The sequence below is a fragment of the Stegostoma tigrinum genome, chromosome 11, assembly GCF_030684315.1.
Source record: "Stegostoma tigrinum isolate sSteTig4 chromosome 11, sSteTig4.hap1, whole genome shotgun sequence".
NCBI lineage: Eukaryota > Metazoa > Chordata > Chondrichthyes > Orectolobiformes > Stegostomatidae > Stegostoma > Stegostoma tigrinum.
Window position 1 is genome coordinate 24,693,594 of NC_081364.1, and position 23,785 is coordinate 24,717,378.

General features: G+C 43.5%; 2 protein-coding genes across 2 annotated transcripts in view; one reads left to right on the plus strand and one right to left on the minus strand.

Moving 5' to 3' along the window:
- The window catches only part of syn2b (synapsin IIb), a 363,486-nt gene that overhangs the window by 236,072 nt on the left and 103,629 nt on the right, over window positions 1–23,785 (plus strand). The window contains exon 5 of the mRNA XM_048547347.2: window positions 864–953. Within this exon, the coding sequence (XP_048403304.1) occupies window positions 864–953 (90 nt within the window). The remainder of the gene's footprint in view (window positions 1–863; window positions 954–23,785) is intronic.
- The window catches only part of LOC125460200 (metalloproteinase inhibitor 3-like), a 29,259-nt gene continuing 16,601 nt past the window's right edge, over window positions 11,128–23,785 (minus strand). Inside the window, exons 2-5 of the mRNA XM_048547348.2 lie at window positions 16,412–16,497; window positions 14,840–14,948; window positions 14,051–14,178; window positions 11,128–12,879 (exon numbers count right to left, since the gene is read on the minus strand). Coding sequence (XP_048403305.1) covers window positions 12,682–12,879; window positions 14,051–14,178; window positions 14,840–14,948; window positions 16,412–16,497 — 521 coding nt within the window. The 3' untranslated portion in view covers window positions 11,128–12,681. The remainder of the gene's footprint in view (window positions 12,880–14,050; window positions 14,179–14,839; window positions 14,949–16,411; window positions 16,498–23,785) is intronic.

Consider the following 23,785-nt stretch of genomic DNA (forward strand, 5'->3'; position numbering starts at 1 on the left):
GAAAAGTGTCCTTGCAGCAAATTACAATGATAGGTACCGATGATAGCAGCACTGTACAGCAGAAGCGCATTGTAGGATCAGATAGCCCCATGATGAAGCAATAAGATTGGTATGCATCTGATACCAACCACCATGAATGATGGTACGTGGATGGTCACTGCCCATTGAGTATACTCTAAAATGTTGCTAAGCACTGCCCATGACGGAGGGCCATAGGAGTCATTGCCAAGTTGGGGTCAGCAATTACGGTCCTGCCATTCATGTCTGAATTTGTCATCATCTCATTTCCATCCAGAATGTTAATACATAACAATAGGCCTCTCACAGCTCACTAATGAAAATCTTGAATCACCATTCAATACTTTGTTGGAAAATGGGACTTTGTGATCTCAATGTCAAGAAGCTCCTCGCTATCCATGTCGTGCAATTTTCCCAGTTATTTCACCAACGCACATGTCATTCAGTACCTGAGATGATTTGGCCTTAGTGGCCAAAAAAATTGAAGGTCTTGAATGAGAAATCTCTCTTTCTTTGTTAAAGGGCAATATTTAGCAAATGAAAAAACTAGATAAAATAAAAATGATTGAACATTTTGGAAAAATGTGATTTTGATTTATGACTGTCATTATTTGATATAAAACAAAATCTGAACAGACAAGTGGAACTGGAGAAGCTTAGTATTTGAACCAGTACTTCTAAAATACAACAACTACAAATTGTCAGAGCTGTTTATTCTCTAAAATGTTCTGCATCTTCTGCGATTTTCTTAGGAATAAAAGCATAAAATGTCAGAGGCAAAATCCATAAAAGTGCTATTGGCACACAGACTTTACTGACAATAAGGTGGCTCTGTTCTGTTTCAGTTTGCTCAGTTGGTAAGCATTTACAAAAGCATGGGCCCAGAGAAGTTTCCACTGATTGAACAGGTCTTTTATCCAAATCATAAGGAAATGGTAAGTGTCAGTCTGGTCTGTTCTTCTTTGTTATGTGGGAAAGACAATGATAAGATTCTGAAACTAAAAATACACTGGCTTCAGTATTCAGGTGCAGCAAATGTAGAGGGTTCAACAAGCTGTTTTATAACAACTAATAATTACCACAACATGAAGGATTAGTAAGAGATAGGACCATCTCCTCAGAAATTGTAGCTTACATTTGTAAAACTATTTCATTTTGTTCTTTTATAATCGAAATGTAGGACTTCAAATATGGCCTTCAACAGCCTTGTTATCTCATTAAAATTCATACAAATCAATTCAAGACATATTCAAGGCAATATGAGTTGTGCACACAATCAAATTTTTATAATTATGCCACTTGAATGTCCCATTGCTGTAAGTTTATGAAGAATTGTCTTTTTGATACTTTGATAAATGAAATAACTCATGCTGTATTTCAGTTTGCTATATTTATGGTGTATACATGTAAACCTACACTTTTGGATATTGGCACATTAGATTTGATTTATGAGCCCACAAAACCACAAGCTAGAGTTACCTGCCGTATGATTTTATAACATGAAGGTGACATGCATGTCACACCACAACTTGTCTGATATAACAAACAAAGAAACAAGAAACAAAGAAACCTACAGCACAGGAACAGGCCCTTCGGCTCTCCAAGCCTGTGTCGATCAAGATCCTCTGTCTAACCAGTCATCTATTTTCTAACAGTCTGTGTGCGTTTGCTCCCTGCCCATCCATGTACCTGTCCAAATATATCTTAAAAGACGCTGGCAACGCGTTCCAGGAACCCACCACCCTCCGTATAAAGAACTTTCCACGCATATCTCCCTTAAACTTTCCTCCTCTCACTTTGAACTCATGACCCCTAGTAATTGAGTCCCCCACTCTGGGAAAAAGCTTTTTGCTATCCACCCTGTCTATACCCCTCATGATTTTGTATGTGCTGGTTTATCATATTGAAGGCAGAAGCCTATCATATGTCTCATGAAGAAATGCTGAGACTTGGAATAACAGCAGCTGGATGGAGTTCTGTAAAGGAAAAATCATTATGACACATTCTGTGCTAAATTGTGCTGCTTGCTGGGCCACTAAACCTTGTAAAAGCTGAACACCAACACTTGCCATTATGTAAGAACCAACTACTGACGATTCAGGGCAAGGGATAAACTTTGTGAAGAACAACTTGATACTGAAAACCTGGTAACTTGAACCAAAGCCAGGCCAGCCACAATATCAGAATATTAATGATTGAACATAGGAACATAGAAATAGAATGGGCCAATCAGCCCATTGAGCTTGTTCCACAGTTTAATATAATCATGGTTCATCAAGCACTTCAATCCTTTTCTGCCCACTATCCCCCATAACCCTTTACACCATTGATAATCATTGTTTATCAGCCCCTAATTTGAGTATATTCAAAGTCTGGACTTCCAGAGCCATCTAGGGTAAAGAATTCCAAGATCCACTACACTAAAAGAATTATCCTCATCTCAGTCCTAAACGACATCCCTCTTATTTTTGAGCCATCCCCAACAAGGGGTAATATCATGCCTACATCTACCTTGTCTATCCCTTTAAGTATTTTGCAGGTTTCAATGAGTTCATGTCTCATTCTTCAAAACTGTAGAAGATGTGGAGTAGCTAGAAGTGTTGCTTGATTGAGCCCTATTGAATGAGATGGGATGAGCTGGACAAACATGAAAACTTCCAAGTCTCTCCACTGGTAGGATGGATATTTATTAGCGAGTTTTGAGAAGATTTGTAGCTCAGGTTGAGGTTCTGGATGTGAGTTTGCTCGCTGAGCTGGAAGGTTCTTTTTCAGATGTTTCGTCACCATTCTAGGTAACATCATCAGTGAGCCTCCGACGAAGCGCTGGTGTTATGTCCCGCTTTCTATTTATCTGGTTAGGTTTCCTTGGGTTGGTGATGTCATTTCCTACGTTGGTGATGTCATTCCCTGTTCTTTTTCTCAGGGGATGGTAGATTGGCTCCAAATCAATGTGTTTGTTGATGGAATTCCGGTTGGAATGCCATGCTTCTAGGAATTCTCGTGCGTGTCTCTGTTTGGCTTGTCCTAGGATGGATGTGTTGTCCCAATCAAAGTGGTGTCCTTCCTTATCTGTATGTAAGGATACGAGTGATAGTGGGTCATGTCGTTTTGTGGCTAGTTGATGTTCATGTATCCTGGTGGCTAGCTTTCTGCCAGTTTGTCCAATGTAGTGTTTGTCACAGTTCTTGCAAGGTATTTTGTAGATGACGTTTGTTTTATTTGTTGTCTGTATAGGGTCTTTTAAGTTCATTAGCTGCTGTTTTAACGTGTTGGTGGGTTTGTGGGCTACCCTGATGCCAAGGGGTCCGAGTAGTCTGGCAGTCATTTCGGAAATGTCTTTGATGTAGGGGAGAGTGGTTATGGTTTCTGAGCCCGTTTTGTCTGTTTGTTTGGGTTTATTGCTGAGGAATCGGCGGACTGTGTTCATAGGGTACCCATTCTTTTTGAATACGCTGTATAAGTGATTTTTCTCTGCTCTGCGTAGTTCCTCTGTGCTGCAGTGTATGGTGGCTCGTTGGAATAATGTTCTAATGCAGCTTCGTTTGTGGGTGTTGGGATGGTTGCTCCTGTAGTTCAGTATTTGGTCCGTATGTGTTGTTTTCCTGTAGACGCTGGTTTGAAGTTCCCCATTGGCTGTTCGCTCTACTGTGACATCTAGGAATGGCAGTTTGTTGTTGTTTTCCTCCTCTTTTGTGAATGTTATGCCAGTAAAGGGTATTATTGATGGTCTTGAAGGTTTCCTCTAATTTGTTTTGTTTAGTGATGACAAAGGTGTCGTCCACATAGCGGACCCAAAGTTTGGGTTGGATGATTGGCAGAGCTGTTTGTTCGAGTCTCTGCATTACTGCCTCTGCTAAGAACCCTGATATCAGAGATCCCATGGGTGTACCGTTGGTTTGTCTGTAGGTTTTGTTATTGAAAGCGAAGTGGGTGGTGAGGCATAGGTCCACTAGCTTGATGAAGTTACTCAAACAACTTCAAAAATCTGGAGAATTAAACAAGAGAGACTTCCAAAAAATGAAACCCGATGGATCCAACACACTACGCTTCTACGGACTACCAAAAATTCACAAACCAGGAGCCCCCCTCAGACCCATAGTGTCACTACCTGGAACACAGATTAGCCAAGGAACTACACCAAAGACTAAAACACCTAGTAGAAGACTCCCACCACTCCATTCGCTCCACCCAAGAATTCCTGAACACCATCAAAGACACCAAGATAGAAGAGGATGAAATAATGGTCTCCTTTGATGTAACAGCCCTGTTCACATCCATCACATCAACCTGGCCAAAGAAACACTGATGACACTATTAGAAAAACAGACGACACATACACCAGACACCACCAACCTCATCAGCAAGGACAACATCAACAAGCTAGTGGACCTATGCCTCACCACCCACTTCACTTTCAATAACAAAACCTACAGACAAACCAACGGTACACCCATGGGATCTCCGATATCAGGGTTCTTAGCAGAGGCAGTAATGCAGAGACTCGAACAAACAGCTCTGCCAATCATCCAACCCAAACTTTTGGTCCGCTATGTGGATGACACCTTTGTCATCACTAAACAAAACAAATTAGAGGAAACCTTCAAGACCATCAATAATACCCTTTACTGGCATAACATTCACAAAAGAGGAGGAAAACAACAACAAGCTGCCATTCCTAGATGTCACAGTAGAGCGAACAGCCAATGGGGAACTTCGAACCAGCGTCTACAGGAAAACAACACATACGTACCAAATACTGAACTACAGGAGCAACCATCCCAACACCCGCAAACAAAGCTGCATTAGAACATTATTCCAACGAGCCACCACACACTGCAGCACAAAGGAACTACGCAGAGCAGAGGAAAATCACTTATACAGCGTATTCAAAAAGAATGGGTACCCTATGAACACAGTCCACCGATCCCTCAGCAACAAACACAAACAGACAAAACGTGCTCAGAAACCACAACCACTCTCCCCTACATCAAAGACATTTCCGAAATGACTGCCAGACTACTCGGACCCCTTGGCATCAGGGTAGCCCACAAACCCACCAACACACTAAAACAGCAGCTAGTGAACTTAAAAGACCCTATACAGACAACAAATAAAACAAACGCCATCTGCAAAATACCTTGCAAGAACTGTGACAAACACTACATTGGACAAACTGGCAGAAAGCTAGCCACCAGGATACATGAACATCAACTAGCCACAAAACGACATGACCCACTATCACTCGTATCCTTACATACAGATAAGGAAGGACACCACTTTGATTGGGACAACACATCCATCCTAGGACAAGCCAAACAGAGACACGCACGAGAATTCCTAGAAGCATGGCATTCCAACCGGAACTCCATCAACAAACACATTGATTTGGAGCCAATCTACCATCCCCTGAGAAAAAGAACAGGAAATGACATCACCAACGCGGGAAATGACATCACCAACCCAAGGAAACCTAACCAGATAAATAGAAAGCGGGACATAACACCAGCACTTTGTCGGAGGCTCACTGATGATGTTACCTAGAATGGTGACGAAACGTCTGGGAACAAACCTTCAAGCTCAGTGAACCAGCTTACATCTGGAACAAAATAAAGACCCACTCTCTTGTGGACCGAGAGGAGGAGAGTGATGTGTTGGAGGTGAAATGAAGACGTCGGGTTGGCTGTGCACCCTTGCAACCAGTGGATCTTAATGCTGGTTTTGGCCTAACGCTGGTTCAGGGGAGCAGCCAACTAGCAACGATGGCTGCGGCAAGTGCTCGTGCCCCAGGTCAGGGAGTCCGGAACACCATCCGCGTTTCCATTAAGAAGGTGGATGAAGGTGCACCTGTGGACCGCACCTTCTTCGTGAAGAGGGTCCTTTTGGACTGTTGCGGGTTCGCTGCTGCGGACATTTACTGCCTGCAGGAATTCCCCGCAGGAGGTTTTTACGATGTGACCTTCAGGAGTGCCAAGCTTTGCGAGCGCTTCCTGGAGGTTTTCAAGGAGAAAGGAGGTGAGGGCCCCCTCTCTGTATTGACCGCTGTCCCGCTGTTTGTGATGCCGGCGCAGAGGAGCCATATGGTGACTGTACACATGTACAACCCACATGTGCCAGCAGTTGATGTCCTGACCTTCCTTGGAAGGTACGTGAAGGTGGAAGGGGACCTAACTGACATCATGGACCCCTTTGGCATCTGGACCGGCAAGAGACAGGTCAAGGTGATGCTGAGGATGGGCTCGGACGGGAACATTGTACACCCACCGTCCAGCTTCGCGATCGGCGGGAGCAAGGGCTACCTGACCTACGCAGGGCAACGTAAAGTCTGCCATGCCTGTGGTAGGTCAGGTCACGTGGCGGCCGACTGCAAAGCCACCATCTGCAGGAGCTGCAGGGAGGAGGGACACCTTGCAAAGGATTGCCCACAAGAGAAAAGCTGCAACCTTTGCGGGGAAGTGGGCCATCTCTATAGGGCATGCCCGCTGCGGGGGACCACCTACGCCCAGGTCGCCGGCAGGGGCAATGCGGGGCCAGCCCATCTGGAGGGGAGGAAGGCACCAGGGCCCTGCAAGGACCCCACTAACGTGCAGGAGGGCCAGGCCGTGCAGGAGGGCCCAGCCCCGCAGGATGGGCCCGAGGCCAGCAAAGCGCCCCTGCAGGCTCCGCACCCCCCCGACAACCCGGAGTCGATGGAGGCGGCGACAGGCGACCCAGGGGAGTGGACGACGGTCCAGAAAGCGAGGAGGAAGGTGCGTCGGCGGGCCCAGGAACCGCAACCATCAGGCGGGAAGAGGCAGCTACAGGGGGGCTATAAGAGCTCCTTTGACGAGGGGGATTCGGAGAGGGCCCGCCCGAAGCAGAAGTTAAAGATCCCAAGGGAGAAGGAAAGCAGCACCACTCTTCCAGGTGATGGGAGGCGTCCTGAGGCTCCCACCGACATCCAGTCACGTGCCACTTGGGGCACTGGAGGGCCCCCGGAACCTCCAGGCGGGAAGGAGGAAACAGCGCGTCTCCAGCCTGCCCCAGAGCCGGACTCTCCTGCCTCCGTACCCCCAATGGGGGGATGCCACCCAGAAGGCAGCATGGACGGTTTCCTGAGCCCGGAGAGCGTCCAGCAGTTAGCCCGAGCAATGGGCATGAAGGGACAGATAGAGGGGCTGGACCTTGGACTTGGGGAGGGTACTGCGGTCACTGCCCACAATGGGATACGAGTTGTGAGCATTTATGTGCGTAGTATCAAGTCCACCGCAAGATGTGTGTCCACGTTGGCCTACCTGACCACCGTCAGGGCGGACCTCCTGTTTCTGCAGGAGTGCGGGATACCGCACCTCAGCAGGTAAGGGAAATAGTCCGGCGCCTGGACCTGTGGCCCTTCGATCTGGTCGGGGGGTAACGACTGTCGGTCCTCGGGCCTGGCTATTCTGCTGCGGGGGCGCAACTTCACCATCTGTCAAGTTCAGGAGGTGGTGGAGGGGCGCCTCCTAGTGGCTGACGTCACCTACAGGAACACTCCACTGAGGCTGATCAACGTGTACGCCCCAGCAGTACGGAGTGAACGATTGGCCGTCCTGCAGCAGCTTCCACCCCTGCTGGCCACGTCCAGGCCGGTCATCCTAGGCGGAGACTTCAACTGTATTATTGATGCAGATGGAAGATCCGGCGTGGGGACAGCGGGTGGGGGGAGTCAACTGGATGTCACGTCCAGATTCCTGATGGGCACGGTGAAGGACGCCAAGCTGCTCAACGTCTTCAGCACCCCTGCAGACCGAGTGCAACGGAGGTACACCTGGTCGCGGCCAGACGGATCTATTCACTCAAGGATAGACTTCCTGTTTGTGCCACAGGCGTTCTCAGTCAGGTCCACCTGCGTCGAGCCAGTGTTCCTCTCTGACCACTGCCTCCTGCTGGCCGACTGTCACTTACAGGACGACCAGCCGGCCGGCAAGGGGCGTGGAAGCTCAGCACGACTCTGTTGACGCCAGAGAACGTCGAGGAGCTTAAGAGGGAGTATGCTGGTTGGAGAACCGTGAAACCACTCTTTGAGTCTCCGGGCGACTGGTGGGAGACGGTGAAGGAGAACATCAAGAGGTTCTTTGTCCTCAAGGGTGTTCGGAAGGCGAGAGAGAGGTGGGGAAAGCTGTCGCAACTCCAGAAAAGGGTGCAGAACCTGCTCCTTCTGCAGTTGGTGGGGGTCGATGTCACGGAGGACCTCCGTGAGGTGAGGGGCCAGCAAGCCTCGCTCTTCGCCGCGGAGGCCTCCAGGATAATCTTCCGGTCCAGGGTCCGCTCTGTGGAGCAGGACGAGACGTGCTCGCGTTTCTTCTTTGAGAAGGTGCACAAAGAGAGCTCTGTGCTTAGCCGGCTGAAGGAGGACGACGGCTCGGTGACGTCATCTCGGCCCGACAGTTTGAGGATCAGCAGATCCTTCTATGCCGGACTGTACGACACGAAGCCCACAGACAGCACGGCCTCCGAGCCATTCCTGTCGTCTATCATGGAGGTCTTAGATGACGGCACGAGGGAGTGGCTGGACCGGCCGATATCCCTGGACGAGCTGACCAGAGCCCTCAAGTCCTTGGAGAGGAATAGGACTCCCGGGAGCGACGGCTTACCGGTCGAGCTGTATTCTGCTCTGTGGGACCTGGTCGGCCAGGACCTGCTGGAGGTGTACGATAGTGCGCTTCGGGCAGGGGAAATGTGCAAGTCCATAAGGAAGGGCATCATCACCGTCATTTACAAGCGGAAGGGGGAGAGGGAAGAAATTAAGAATTGGCGTCCCATTTCACGATTGAACATGGACTACAAAATCCTGGCCAAGGTCATAGCCAACCGGGTCAGGTCTGTCCTGGAGTCGGTGATTCACCCTGACCAATCCTGTGCTGTGCCGGGCAGGAAGATCGCTGAGAGCCTCGCGCTCATCAGGAATACGATCGCCTACGTACAGGACAGGCGGGTGGACACCTGCCTCGTCAGCCTGGACCAGGAGAAGGCCTTCGACAGGGTCTCCCATGCTTACATGAGAAACGTCCTCTCCAAATTGGGGCTCGGGGAGGGCATCCACAATTGGATCTGGCTGCTCTACACCAACATCGTTAGTGCAGTCTCGATCAACGGGTGGGAATCGGACAGTTTTCCCATCAGATCTAGAGTCAGGCAGGGCTGCCCGCTCTCTCCTGCCTTGTTCGTGTGCTGTGTGGAGCCCTTTGCCGCATCCATCAGGAAGGATGTGAGCCTGAAGGGCGTGACTATCCCCGGCAGCGGAGGCCTTCAGGTCAAGACCTCCCTGTACATGGACAATGTCGCCGATTTCTGCACCGATCGTCGGTCGGTGTTTAGGCTGTTGGACATCTGTGGCTAGTTTGAACTGGCCTCGGGTGCCAAAGTCAATAGGGGTAAGAGCGAGGTCATGTTCTTCGGGAACTGGGACGACCGCTCCTTCATCCCTTTCACCGTCAGGACAGACTACCTGAAGGTGCTGGGTGTTTGGTTTGGTGGAGCTGGGGCATGCACTAAGACTTGGGAGGAGCGTATCACCAAATTGAAGCAGAAGCTGGGCAGGTGGACGCTCCGGTCCCCCTCCATCGCGTGTAAGAACCTGGCTGTCAGGTGCGAGGGGCTCTTGGTACTGTTGTATGTGGAGCAGGCCTGGCCTATTCCCTGGACCTGCGCCGCTGCGGTCACCCGGGCCATCTTCCACTTCATTTGGGGGTCGAGGATGGACTGGGTCCGCAGGGACACCATGTACAAAGACCTGGAAAATGGGGGAAAGGCCATACCGAACGCCACCCTCGCCCTGATGGCTACCTTTGTGTGTGGCTGCATCAAGCCGTGCATAGATCCTCAGTACGCAAACACCAAGTGTCACTACTTACTGAGGTTCTACCTGTCCCCGGTGTTGCGAAGGATGACCCTGGCCTCATTGCCGCGGAATGCTCCAAGTAGTTGGACCGTCCCGTACCACCTGTCCTTCGTGGAGAAATTTTTGAAATGAAACACCTTTGACCACAAGGCCGTCAGGCAGTGGTCAGCACGTAGCATCCTCAAGGCCCTTGGGGAAAAGGAAAGGGTGGATCCCGTCGTGTGGTTCCCCACGCAGACTGCCAAAGTCGTTTGGCAGAATGCCTCATCGCCAGAACTTTCAAACAAGCACAAGGACATTGCTTGGCTGGCAGTGAGAGGGGCTCTGCCAGTGAGATCCTTTATGCATGCCCGGAATCTCTGCACCACCGCACGCTGCCCTCGAGGTGGCTGCAGGGGGGAACGAGAATGTCGATCACTTCCTTCTGGAGTGTGCCTATGCGCAGGAGGTCTGGAGGGGGATGCAGTGGTATTTGTCGAGGTTCGTCCCTAGCAGCTCCATGACGCGGGACTCCGTGCTCTACGGGCTGTTTCCCAGGGCGCACACCGAGACCAACATCAACTGCGCCTGGAGGACCATCAATGTGGTGAAAGATGCTCTTTGGTCTGCCCGCAACTTGCTGGTCTGCCAGCTGAAAGAACTGACCCCGACCGAGTGTTGCAGACTGGCGCACTCCAATGTCCAGGACTACGTGCTGAGGGACGCGCTAAAGCTTGGGGCAGCCGCCGCCAAGGCGCGGTGGGGAGAAAGACCACAGCGTGAAACCCCTCGTCCAGAATAGAAAAAAGGGCCCTATCTGGTAACTGGGCCCAGCTGGCGCCTTCCCCAACTGGTCAGGGGGCCAAATGGGACTGTGTGGGGTGACGACTGCCAGGGTATTTTCTTTGCTTTGTTTTTTTTTTCTTCTTTGTTTGTTTTTTTTCCTTTAGTTGGTGTACGTACCCCCTGGGTAACCCGGAGCGGCTTGCATGACCGGGTAGGTGTATAAATGTTTTATTTTTTGTACATCTTATGAATAAAGTATATTTTTTCAAATAAAAAAAAGTGACGAAACGTCTGAGAACAAATCTTCCAGCTCAGCGAGCAAACTCACATCCAGAATGGATAGTTATAGCTCGTTAAATCCTAGAATTATCTGTGGATAGATTCAGGAGCTCTGAGCCTTAGCTTAACAGCTTGTGCTTCTGTTTAGTGAGCTTAATGAAGTGGAGTGATTCTTACCAGACTTGCATGAATTTATAGTTTATGTTTGGCAATGAGTTTACACACACACGTACATCCTTCCAAATTAAAGCATGACTGAAGTCTCAGAAATATTACAGAAATCTCACATCACATTTATTAAAATGAATACGAAAGCTTTTTGTTAGATACTTGACAACATGGTATAATTTTTACAATGCACAACAAGTATCAAATGAGAATCATTTTTGTATCTATATTTTAAAGCAGTGTATTTGCAAATGAGTACATTGTCAAATTTGTGTGCTTTGACTGAAAACAAAGGAGGAACTGCAAAGGAATTGATCTTAAATTTGAATATATTGCCAATTTCAGCTTTGTGCTTTTTTTTTACTGAATTTGAAGAAACATTGAAACAAGTATTAGTCAAATAATTATATTGAATATTCTAATTAAAAAAAACAAATTTTCCCTGTTCCCCTTTGCATCTAGAAAGTTAAAGCAATCAAAAATTCTCAATGAGAAATTTATGGTATTTACATTCTAGTTTCCAAGTGTGAAGGCTCATCCTCATGGTTCCCAATAATTTTGATGTTTTATCCTTGTAATTGTTCCCAGAATTTTTCAGGTATACATAGTTTCTAAATATTATCTTTTTAAAAAGTGGTTAGAGCCAGTTTTTTGACAGGCCAACTAATGCATGAAGTTACTGGTCTTGCTACAGTATGTGAATGATAAAACACAACTTTTTTTACATAACATATATCTGAGATAACTTAAGATCTGGCATGCATGCATTGTGCTCATGTGTCTAACATTTGGCTGTAGCCCCACTTTATCCTTTGTAGCGCCAGCGCAGATTATAGTTCACCATGGGCAATGGGGCAAAGATTGTTAATCAGGTCTTGTGTTAATTCATTTTATTTGGTACTAAACTTTTGAAAACAAACATAATTACCTTTTAGTAGGACTCTGTCCCTCAAAAGGATGTTTTTTTTCAAAAAAGGAACATTTCATGGGACAAAGGGAGGAAGAAACAGCCTTTTTTGATTGTTACCACTCATCATGTTCATTTGTCTTGGTCTATCACACATAAAGGCAGCTGGTGTGTTCTTTGTGCTGTCAACCACAGGTTAATATATTTTCATATGTAGCACAGCCTTAAAAGAAAACAAATTTTTATTGTAATCTCATCACCATTGGCACAATTATATTGTTGCATATTGGATTTTTAACCTTGATTTCCAAAAGTCTCAAAAGATAATTAGTCCAGCATCATTCCTAATTACCAAGTTACGTTTTCTTTCTGGATCGACTCAAAGGTTTTGATAATTCACCGGTCAAATACAGAGCCGATATATGTTTTACAAGAAGTGTGGTGCTGTTTATGTTTGTTTGCCTCATGTGATAAAATCTATCATTGCAGTAGAATCTAATGAAGGGCCATAATTTTTTCATTCATTAAGTTAAGAGTGAATGAAGGAAGTGCTATGTTTCACATAGCATACAAGAATGCAGTAAACCGACAAAATGTTTGTATAAACAGAAGAACCTAGAGATCTTTGATACTGCTGCACCACTTGCAGCTGATGGAGAAACACAAGGTTTACAGGGTGAAGGGAGATTCAGGGTTCACCATAATAGATATTCTCATTCGCACTGGCTGATCCTTCTCCGTACCAGTGACAGAAACCATCATCTCGCTTCATGCAGACACTGTACTTTGCCTGAGATCCAGCTGGGGTCTTCTCGGTTGCCAGGTCAGTCCAAATGCACTGGTTTTTTGCTGGAGAAGGGCATGGTAGGCTGTGGCAGCTGACAATCTGATGAACAGAAACGTAAAAATGCTGTTGTGAAAGTGTTTTACAAACATCAGTTCAGATTATAGATAATATAGACATGTAATACTTGTGGACCTTATAGAGTAAGGTTGAGTTAATTCTGATTTAACTCTGGAGAGTCCAAACTTCTGTTCACTTTGGGTTTATGAATTATTTTGGTAATTATCGCCTGTATATCAGCTAATAAAGAATTCAGGAACCAGTTGCTATTACACAGACCTATGGGCCTGATGCATTAAACTAATTTATATGAACAACTTCAATACAAAGGCTAAAAGTTGATCAGAATCATAAATTCCAACATGCTGTTAAGAGCACAAAGGCTATTAGAGATAGCTGACATCGCACAAACATTGTACTAGTCCAAGGAATACTAGAATTGGGAGGTTATGATGAAATTGTAGAGGGCATTAGTTAGGCCACAGCTGGAGGACTGTTGCAGTTCAGGTTGTCACACTATGAGAAGGATGTGATTACTCGGAACAGAGTGTAGAGAAGATTCACCAGGACATTGGCTGGGCTGGAGCCTTTAGGTTGTGAAACTAGACTTCATAGGCTAACCTTGTTTTTCTTGGAGCAGAGAAGGCTGAGGGCACCTGTTTTAAGTCTACAAGACAATGGGAGACAGAGATAGGGTCAATAGGAATAAACCTTTCACCTTACTAAAGGGACCAATTACTCAGGGACAGAGATTTGAGGTAAGAGGCAGGATCCTTAAGGAGTATTTAAGAAGGATTTTTTTTCCCACCAAGAGGGTGGTGCGTATCTGGAGCTCACTGCCTGAAAGGGAGAGGCAGGAACCACTACAGTGTTTAACAAAAGTTTCAGATAATCACTTGAAGCACTAGAGGGCTAGGGTGTTGAGTACAGTGATTGGCATTTACCAGCGAGGGGTCAAATCAGCCAGGGTTTCTGTCCCTGATTGCTATTAGTAATCCTGGTTGAAAGCGCACATTTCAAGTGAGGACAGGATTATTTGCCTTGTATTAACTTCTATAGTACTTATTCACTGTTTCTGTTCAAATGAAGGAGTACTGCACTGTACTGAAGCATTACAAGTTCCACTGCTCCATTGCAACAATTAGTGCCATATAGGTGTTGGGGGAAAATCAGAAGAAAGGAGGTGGAAAAATATCCCAAAAATTTGACTTACTTGACAAGAGCAGCCTGTTTCATATTTGTTCCATTTCAGATTCCGTTTTTGCAATGAAGTTAAATCATCCCATGGAACAATCAAATTACAAATCCCAATATGAACATTTCCTTGAATATCAAGTTGTCCTAAAGCAGGAAAAAAAAGTGTCCATATATTGTTACTTAATAAGTGTATGAGCATAAATTGCAACCAGCTTCTCTTGGAGCTACATTAGATGTGCAAAGTTGGGAATACAATGTTGTTGTGCTCTCAGGACTAAAGTCTAGCTCATGAAAAGCCAAAATGTTGCAAATACTGGAAATCTGAAACAAACACAGAACATGCTGGAGAAACTCTGCTGATCTGGCAGCAGCAATGGAGAGAGAAACTCAGTGTTAACTTTTCAAATCTGGTATGATTCTACAACTCCTCAGCCTTCTCCACTCTCCTCCATCCCATCCCCCATCCAGATAAATCATTCACTTTAGTTACATCACAGGAGATCTGAATTAAGAGCAGAAAAATTAGAAAAGCTCAGCAGATCTTGCAGAATCCATGGAAAGAGAAACAGCATTAATGTTACAGGTCCAACGTTACTTTTATTCCTCAGTTCCAAAGAAACTCTGCTTTTTTGTCTCTCAAGATGCTGCCAGAGCTGCTGAGTTTCTCTAGCACTTTTCATTTTTACTTCAAATCATCAACAAATACAGAATTTTGCTTTTATCACTGGAAATTTTCCTGTTTTAACTGTAATATAAACAAAGGCATTCAAACAATGAAAATAATCCCACTAAGTACTTATCTTACCTGTTATGAGGTACTGAGTACTGATTGTGAGCTCTACACCACATGCAGCAGAGCTAGAAGCTGTGTAGACATATTCCACCATTTTCGTCTTTTCAAATCCTTTGTAAATCTGGTGAAGGTTTGAACATTAATGCTTCTTAGAAAAAAAATACACTTTTAGACAGCTTTATCAGAATCAAATATTTCACTTAAACAGCCTAAAACTTTCTTCTGTTGAAGACAGAACTTTGAAATTATACCAAATCTTGATGAGAGAAGTTACAGTTTGACTTAATACCTGCAGTTTCCTACATGAGTAATTGATGAAAATATGAATTCATTGTGGAGTTGTTTACATTGTTTGGGTTCCTGAGAAGATATGTGTGCGTAAAGCAGTCAGTTCATGCATTAGAACTATCTTTGCAGTTAATTATCAAATATAATTATGTTTAATATTATTCAACATCAATTTATAAGACTTATCTAATTAACTAAGCATATTGCTCTGATCTTGTGACAAATAAGCTTTATTTAAAATCTAGGCTTTTTTTAATTCATTTGTAGGATACAGGCATTGCTGGCAGCATTTATTGCCCATCTCTAATTAGACAGAAGGTAGTTAAGAGTCATGAACATTGCTGAGAGACTGGAGTCACATGCATGCCAGATTTCCTTCCCTAAAACAATAGAAAACCAGATGGGTTTTAATGACAATCAACAGTTGTTACACAATTGCCATTAGGCTAGCTCTCCACTCCAGATTTTATTAAATTCAAATTTCATCATTTACTATTGTGGAAATTGGACCCAGTTCCCAAATCATTGGCTTATGTCTTTGGGTTATTCATCCAGTGACATTACAACTGTGGCACTTGTAGGTTGGTTAGCTAGCTGACTTGTCTGGATGGCGGATTTGTGATGCTAATAGCATGAGTTCAATTCACACACCGGCTGAGTTATCATGAAGGGCATTTCTTCGCAACCACTCTCCTTGCTTGAGATGAGGTGACCATCAGGCTAATCCACAAGCCAGTCTTCTCTCTCTATTGAAAGAGTGGCCTAACAGTCCAGTAGGGCTATTGTGACTTTATACAATGGAAAAATAAACTTTTAGTAAACTTTTCTCCATAGTGATAATGCAGAAATTTATTTTGTAAATGGAAAAATCAAAGAATATTAAAAAGACTACTTAGATTGAGCTATGGTAATTTTGGAAAATTGTTTTGAACTAGCACAAATGTTTTAAGTTATAATTATGCCCTAAATTATGGAAATTATAATTGGATTATAAGTATGGAAATTATATTTTGAAGCACCATGGTATGGTATTGTGTGCGATTATAGCCAATGTAAAGATCTAAGATAAAGAAGAAAGACAATTCTTGAAAGTCCAAACAAATCAAAAAAGGTAATGCTAGAAATTCATAGCAAGGTCAATCATCGTTTCATAGAGAAAATGATAGTTACAAGTTGCATTAACCTGTCTTTGTCTGTGAGCCACTGGCTGACTTGGTGTGCATTTTCAATGTTTTTCATTTTCAGTTTATATCTGAAGGCCCATTCTGTTAGCTAAATACTTTAAACATTGCTTACCTTTTCCTGCTTTACTGCATACTGGATTGTTTCAGGTTCCATGTTGTTAGAAAAAAACACTTTGCTGGTGACTAATACTCGTATCACTATTAAAAACAAAATAAGAAAAAATATTACTGTGACATAATATATGAATAAACAGGTAGGATAACTAAAATGTATTGCAACAATGTTGAATGCTGTGTAACAAGAAAGGTTTCTATGAAGTGGTTTTTGGTACTTGTTTTAATTTTATTCGGGGGAATGTTTTCAGTTTATTCTTGCATAATTCAGAGGTCTGACTGCTGATGGTGAAGATTTTCTTCATGAGAAAGAACATGGCCATATTACTCAGTCATGCCAATGGTATTACAAAACATTTAAAAATACTTCTCCACTTTTAACTTAGTTCCTTTCTGTGCTTAGCTACAGTTGCTTACATCCACTAAATCTATAACAAACAAAACTCAAAAATTTAGTAGTAATTTCTACAGTTGGCAATACTAATGAACATTCATTAACATTTCAACCCATGTTGAAAATGTAACATTTTATTTTTAAGCTTTTGGTTTTGGAGAGTAGTAGACTGAATCAATGCAAAAGCATAATGGCATGAATTTTTATTCCAAAGTTGGGGATACAGAATTGGAGGGAAATCCCAGCTCTACAAAGCTGACAATTAACGATTTTTAGTCTGGGTTCTGAAGATCTTGGACTTGAAACGTTAGGCCTGCTTCTTTCTGCAGAAATGCTGACGGAGCTGCTGAGTTTCTCCAAGAATGTTTCGGGGCCTGGGGAGGAGCATGAAAAATCCTTCTGCCCACACAGATCCTTTGAAAAATGCCAAAGCAAACTCCTTGACAAGCTGCTTAATGCCCAACAGATGTGACACTTGGAGATAAGGTGCATGCTGCACCCATTTGTCCATTATAATCACGGTCAGAGATTTTCAACCATAACACTTGATGCGGAAAGCTTCCCACCTGTTTTGGTCCAGAGTATTGTGCACTCACTTAAAGACCTGTTGAAAATGAAGTCAGCCATGTTAAAAGATACCCAAGGTGCCCGCCAGATGTTTACTGTTTTTCAGAAATTGGCAGTTGCCACTTTGAGTTTCAAAGTCTAGCTCATTTACAACAAATGGAAATGCAACATCTTGTCATATAGAATAAACCCATTCCTCTGTGCAAGGTTGCTTAATTCAAATTATCTAATAATGTTTCACCACAACCTTCCCAAACGAAAGAAAAAAAACTAATCATTTTTAAATTTTTAGTGCTACCGTTCCATTGTGTCCTATTTACACTGAATAATCCAGTTATCTGAATAAAGCATTTTTTTAAAGTGAAGAAACAAATAGTCAGGAATGAACTACAATTTAATCACTTGTTTTAATAGCGTGAGAATCCATTTTAACTCTAACCCAAACTAGACACGACGTAAGACTAATAGCTGAAGCTATTTTCAGGATTGGGCCTAATTTGAACTCATCCAGAAAGTTGTGGTTCCCAGACATGCACTGTTATCTTTCTCAACAGCTCTGGAAGGCTAACAGTCACCCAGTCACTGCATGAAGCCAGCCAGCTGCTTGGTCCTGCCTTTTGGCGGAGGCAGCAGAAGCTGGCATTTGGGGGAAGTGCAGGGTGGGTGGTGGCAGTGTCAATTGTGAAACCAATCCTCATTAGATCAGAGAAGCCATTAATCCTTTTACTCAGCTAGATAACTATCCCATCGGGATTGTGATATGGTGAATTCTGTCAGTAATAAACACTGCAACAAGATACTGCAGTAAGTGTTCCTGACAGGCACAGCTTGAGTGTATTAGGAATCCCACTGCATCTAGTGTATCATACATTTTGCTACAATTAATATTCTACTGCTGTTACTTCGTGTGTAACCCTTATTCTGTGCTGTCAATAGAATACTCCTGATGATAATTAATGTATAATGGGGTAGAACTGAAAGCCAGTCCTTGGACTACATAATATTAGCATCTTAATCTTTCTAGCAGAATATTTTTAAGATGAAAGCAAAGACACTGTTTAATTTTGCTGGTAAAATTGCTTTGTAGACTGACTGGGCATTCAAATCAAAAATCAGTGTTAAATTCATTTCCCTGCTGGGAAAAGTCTTTTTTTATTTGTAATTTCTTCACTTGCTGAAAGAAATTGATAGTTTTGAGGCTTCTGCTGCATGCAGATTAACTCAATGTACAGTTTAGTCACATGTACAACATAGGCAGAAACAAAAAGAGGAACATTATTCCATAGTTCACCCCATTACTGCACACTTAATCCTTGTTTCTCTCCGTTCAGTATTTTGATCTGTCCTGCTGCAACTTAACAGCCTCTCCGTTTTGCTAAGTGTAAACTATTGTTTAATCAATTAATTGTTTAATTAATAAACTTTAATTAATCAAGGAGTCCTGATCATATCACAAGACATGAAGATCTAGTTAGTTTCTGTCTGTCTTAGTTGATGTTTGCAGGACCTTGAAATTCAACATCAGTGGTTATACTCATGACTTTCAAAATCCTGTCCTTGAGAAAAATTTAATATTCATTCTGCTATCATTGCAAACTCTCATTTCTTTTCTCTCCAAATTCCTGGAACATCTTGTTTCTCTCCTACTATAATTTCTGTATCTCCCATTGTTCTATTAGAAGGTCTTTAATTAGGTTTTCATCCTTCTAACAGTATTGAAATGACAATAACCAAAGTCACAATACTGTCTGTAGCTGTGATCATGGTGCATATTCCTTCCTCAGTCTCTTTTACTTCTCCTGCTTTCTTTAACACAATAGATGATATGATTTGATTCTTGCCAGTTCCACAGAATTCACCTTGTTTGGCCCCATTTGTGCCTAAACAATTATAACTAAAAACTCTCCAACATTGTTTTTGTTTCCAGCCTTCACCTTAGCATCATACCATCATCCCTGGAGACCTGTACTGTTCAGTCCCCATTTTGATCTACACACTGAACTTAGGTGACATTATTTGAAACTATGCTATCAGATTCCTGATATAGACTGATAACAGCCAGGTCTGTCTTTCACCACCTCTCTCAATTACCCTCTAACCCTTCACTGCTGCTGTGCTATAAGGCTACTTGTGAATATTCAGTTTTAAATGAGCTGTAGCCTTGCCCAATTAAACTTGAGAAGAATATAATAATTGTCTTCAGCCCCTACCATAAATGCCATACCTCATCACTAAGGTTATCCCTTTAATATTTCAGACTAGACTATTGCAATATAGGCATTTTCTTCAACGGAGCGGAGTTTCCAATTTTACATCCACTCCATCACAAAGACATAACACATTACCAACCTCTATTATGACTTCAGCCCCATCTGCTACAGAATCTCAAATTTGTATCCTTATCACTGCAGATATTCCAATGGTATTTTGGCTCATTTCACATCCTTCATGACATGTAAATTTCATCATAACCAAGCTCAGCAATCTGCATCTGATTATTCTGATCAAGCTATGCAGTTGTTGACTTGCATTGTCTTTCAATCCACCAATGCCTTGAATTTAAAACCTCATCCTTATGATTAAATTAGTTTGTGGTATAGTGATTGGAACTAGGTAAATCTTGTTACCTATGAGATCCTTGATTGGGATTGTTAACCCAGGCCAATCAGGATACCCTGTCTGACCAATATAATCAGGGGATTATCTACACAACTGGTGTTTTTCACTGTGTTCTGCACTGATACCCATACAACATAGGTGCTGGGGATATAAGCACTATGCAGTAGTGTAGGGAGTTTTAAAAAAAAAAGTTTATAAAAACAGGGGAGACAAAATCTCAGTTCAAGAGACTGACTCTGAGCTGGCTGACCACAGCCAGTGTACTGTGCACAAGTAAATAAAGGGTGACTTGACGATGGTTTATTGACACCAGTGCATTTATTTCATGTGGACACACCCCTTCTGATTTCTGTAACATTCTCTTCTATCACAAACTCGACATTACTAAGACTCCAATCTCTTGTGTCTCTTCTCCCAAACACTCATTCCTTTTCTCTCCAAAGTCCTTGAACATCTTGTTTTCTGCTTATTGTAATGTCTGAATCTATTATTCTGTTAGAAGGTCTTCAATTAGGCTTTCATCCTTCTTACAGCATTGAAATGACAGTAACCAAAGTCACAAACAATACTGTCTGTAGCTGTGAATGTAGTGCATAGCCCTCCTTCAGTTCCGTCATAGCAACTATGTCTGCAACCACCCATAGATTCACTCTTTGGAATTCCTCCAATTGACCCTTCCATCACTTTCTCACCCTTTTTGAGCCTTCTTAAATCCAACCTCCTGATGTTATTAGTTTTCCTTATTTTCTTTTAAATTGCTGTGTTGCAAACCATAATGAAATGAGAGCAGATTTTGTCTTGTCTGAGACTGACAGCAAGTTTGAGAGACAGTATGTGCTCTGTTAAATGTGGAAAGCCAGAGATGCTGTCAGTGATTCCACTCCTCTCCATGCTGAGCCCTTTACCTCCCCAACCCTGCCCCAAACCCACCACCTTCCCATTGAAGTCAATGGGAATCAGATGAAAAGTCTCCATTTGATGATTTATACCTAATACAAAGGAAGGTGGCTCTGGTTTTAGAGGCCAATTATCTCAGCTACAGGACATCACTGCAAAGGGTCTTCTGCTTAAATATCTTCTAATCAGTCTGTTCAGATACATTATTACAAACTTCTGGAGCAAGTGGGACTTGAACTCAGGCCTCCTGGCTCAGAGGTAGGGGTACTACCTCTGCATCGTAAGAGCCAGTTCCTCAGGGTAGCATACTTCACCTGCTTCATCAGTAACCATCCCACCCAACATGAGGTCAAAAGAAATATTTGCTGATGTGTGCCATTAACAACTCCTTGGATACTGGGACAGTCTGTGTCTGCATGGAGTAAGACCTGGACAATATTCAACCTTGTCCTGATAAGTGGCAGTAACAATTGAGTCACATTAAGTGCCTGATAATTACCATCTTCCAACACAAAAAAAATCTAATCAGCACCCACCCACCCTCACCCCAACACCATTGACATTCAATGGCATTCAGCATCACTGAATCGAGCACTATGCATTTCTCTGGCTGGCTGCTTTCCAATGACCAAAAACATAACTGGACCAATCAGGTGTATACTTTTATTTGGGTGCACATTAACAGTCAGAGGCTGCAAATGCTGCAGCAACGAACTCCTCTCCTGATTCCCTTAAGCCTGTTTTTTTACAAGATCCAAGTGAAATGTGTCACGGCCCCTATTGTACAGATGAATACTTAAAAAAAACCTGAGAGCATCCAAAATGAAGCAATCCATTTGATCAGCACTCAGTCACTTCCTCCCCTATTGGTACACATTGGCAGCAATGTATGCTTTTGACAAAATGCACTGGAGCAATTCCCCAGGCTCTTCTAACAGGATCTTCCAGGCTAGCACCCTCTCTCATCCAAGAGGACATTAACAGAAGAATTTTTTCTTCACATTTAGGAGCTATGGGTGTTGCTGGTTGGGTTAGCATTTATTGCCCATTTCTAACTGCCCTGGACAAGGTGGTGGTGGGATGCCTTCTTGAACTGTTGTAGCCAATTTGGTGTAGGCACACCAATAATGCTATTAGGGAGTGAGTTGGAGGGTTTTGACCCAGCATCAGTGAAGGAACAGTGAAGGGTTTCCAAGTCAGGAGAGTGAATAGCTTGGAAGGCAACTTGCAAGTTGTGATGTTCCCAGGCATCTGCTGCCCTTGACTGTCTCAGTAGTTGTTATTTGTGGATTTAGAAAGTGCTGTCAAAGGAGCTGAAGTGCACACTGTTACCACTGAGTGTTGATGGTGTGGGAAGTGAATATTTGTGGATGTGGTGCCAATCAAATTGTCTGTTTTGTCCTGGATGTTTTCCATCATGGCAAGTAGGAAATATTCCATCACACTCCTGACTTGATGTACAGGAACACTGCCACCTGAACTTTCCAAGTCACATATCTTCCTGAATGATAGTCCCATTTCTAAATGACTTATTTTCCAGATTGGTCCTGCAGCAGGTAACGAAACAGCCTGCACGAGGCGAAATCTGCTTGACCTCATTGTCACCAATCTATATGTCACAAGTGCATTTGTCCCTGGTAATTTTTAGCAATGACCACAAGATAGACTTCGCAGAAAAGGCATGTCGTCCTCATAATTGAGGATACATTCCATCATTTGTGTTGCACCAACGCTGTGCTAAATGGGATAGATTTCAAACAGATCTAGCAACTAAAAGCTGAGCATCTGTGAGGCATTGTGGGGTCATTTTGAATCTTTCACCAAGTCAAAAGTATTTCAAGATATCCCAGCAGTTGTGAGGCGTGTGGGGCCATTTGCAGCAGCAGAATTGTTTTTGCCACAATTGCAACATCTTGATCTGGTATATATCTTACTTTTTCTTTACCATCAGTCTAGCGAGTAACTCTCGTTTAATTAAAGAGGGTCACAGTGTGTGCCAGGAGCAGAAACATGCATACCTCAAAATGAAGTATCAACCTGCTGAAGCTACAATACACAACCATATGCAAGTCTTAGAGTGGAAGCAGAATGCCACCAACAAAACTGTGATCCGATAACCAAAGGATCAGATCAAAGTTTTGTGGCCCTGCCATATCTAGTTATGAATGGTGCCTGACCATTTAATGACTAACCAGACAAGGGATAGAATCATCAGGTCCCAAGGTGGAAAACCTAGAGGCATGATGGCAATGGGGATCTGGTATGCCGCCACCCTAACATCTAATGAAATCTCCTCCAGCCTCCATCAGAATTAAGATATGGACAGGAAAGTCCTTACCAGGTTAATTAAGGACCACATAAGGGCCTTACGCTGTTGCTACTGGGATGAAGCCAGCTGCAGTATGACCTGTTTGCCATGCAGCAATCCCAGTAGCTGTTATCCTACAGGAACCTTGTCACCTCAGCTTCCCTACAATTGCTGGCATTCTTTGTTTGATGCTGTCACACCTGCTGGGATATCTTGGAATACTTATGAGGAAAGGTTGAGGGAGATAGGGTTTTTTTTCATTGGAACAATGAAGGATGAGAGGTGACTTGATAGAGGTTTAGCACATGATGAGTGACATAGATAGAGTGGATAGACAGAGACTTTTTCCCAGGGTGGAAATGACTATTACGTGGGGGGCATAATTTTAAGGTGATTGGAGGAAGGTATAGGAGAGATGTCAGAGGTAGGTTCTTCATATAGAGAGTGGTGGGCATGTGGAATACGCTACCAGCAGTGGTAGTGGAGTCACATACTTTAGAGACTTTTAAATGACTGTTGGATAGGTACATGGAAGATAATAAAATGTAGGGTATTCAGGGTAGATTGATCTTAGTAGGACAATAGAT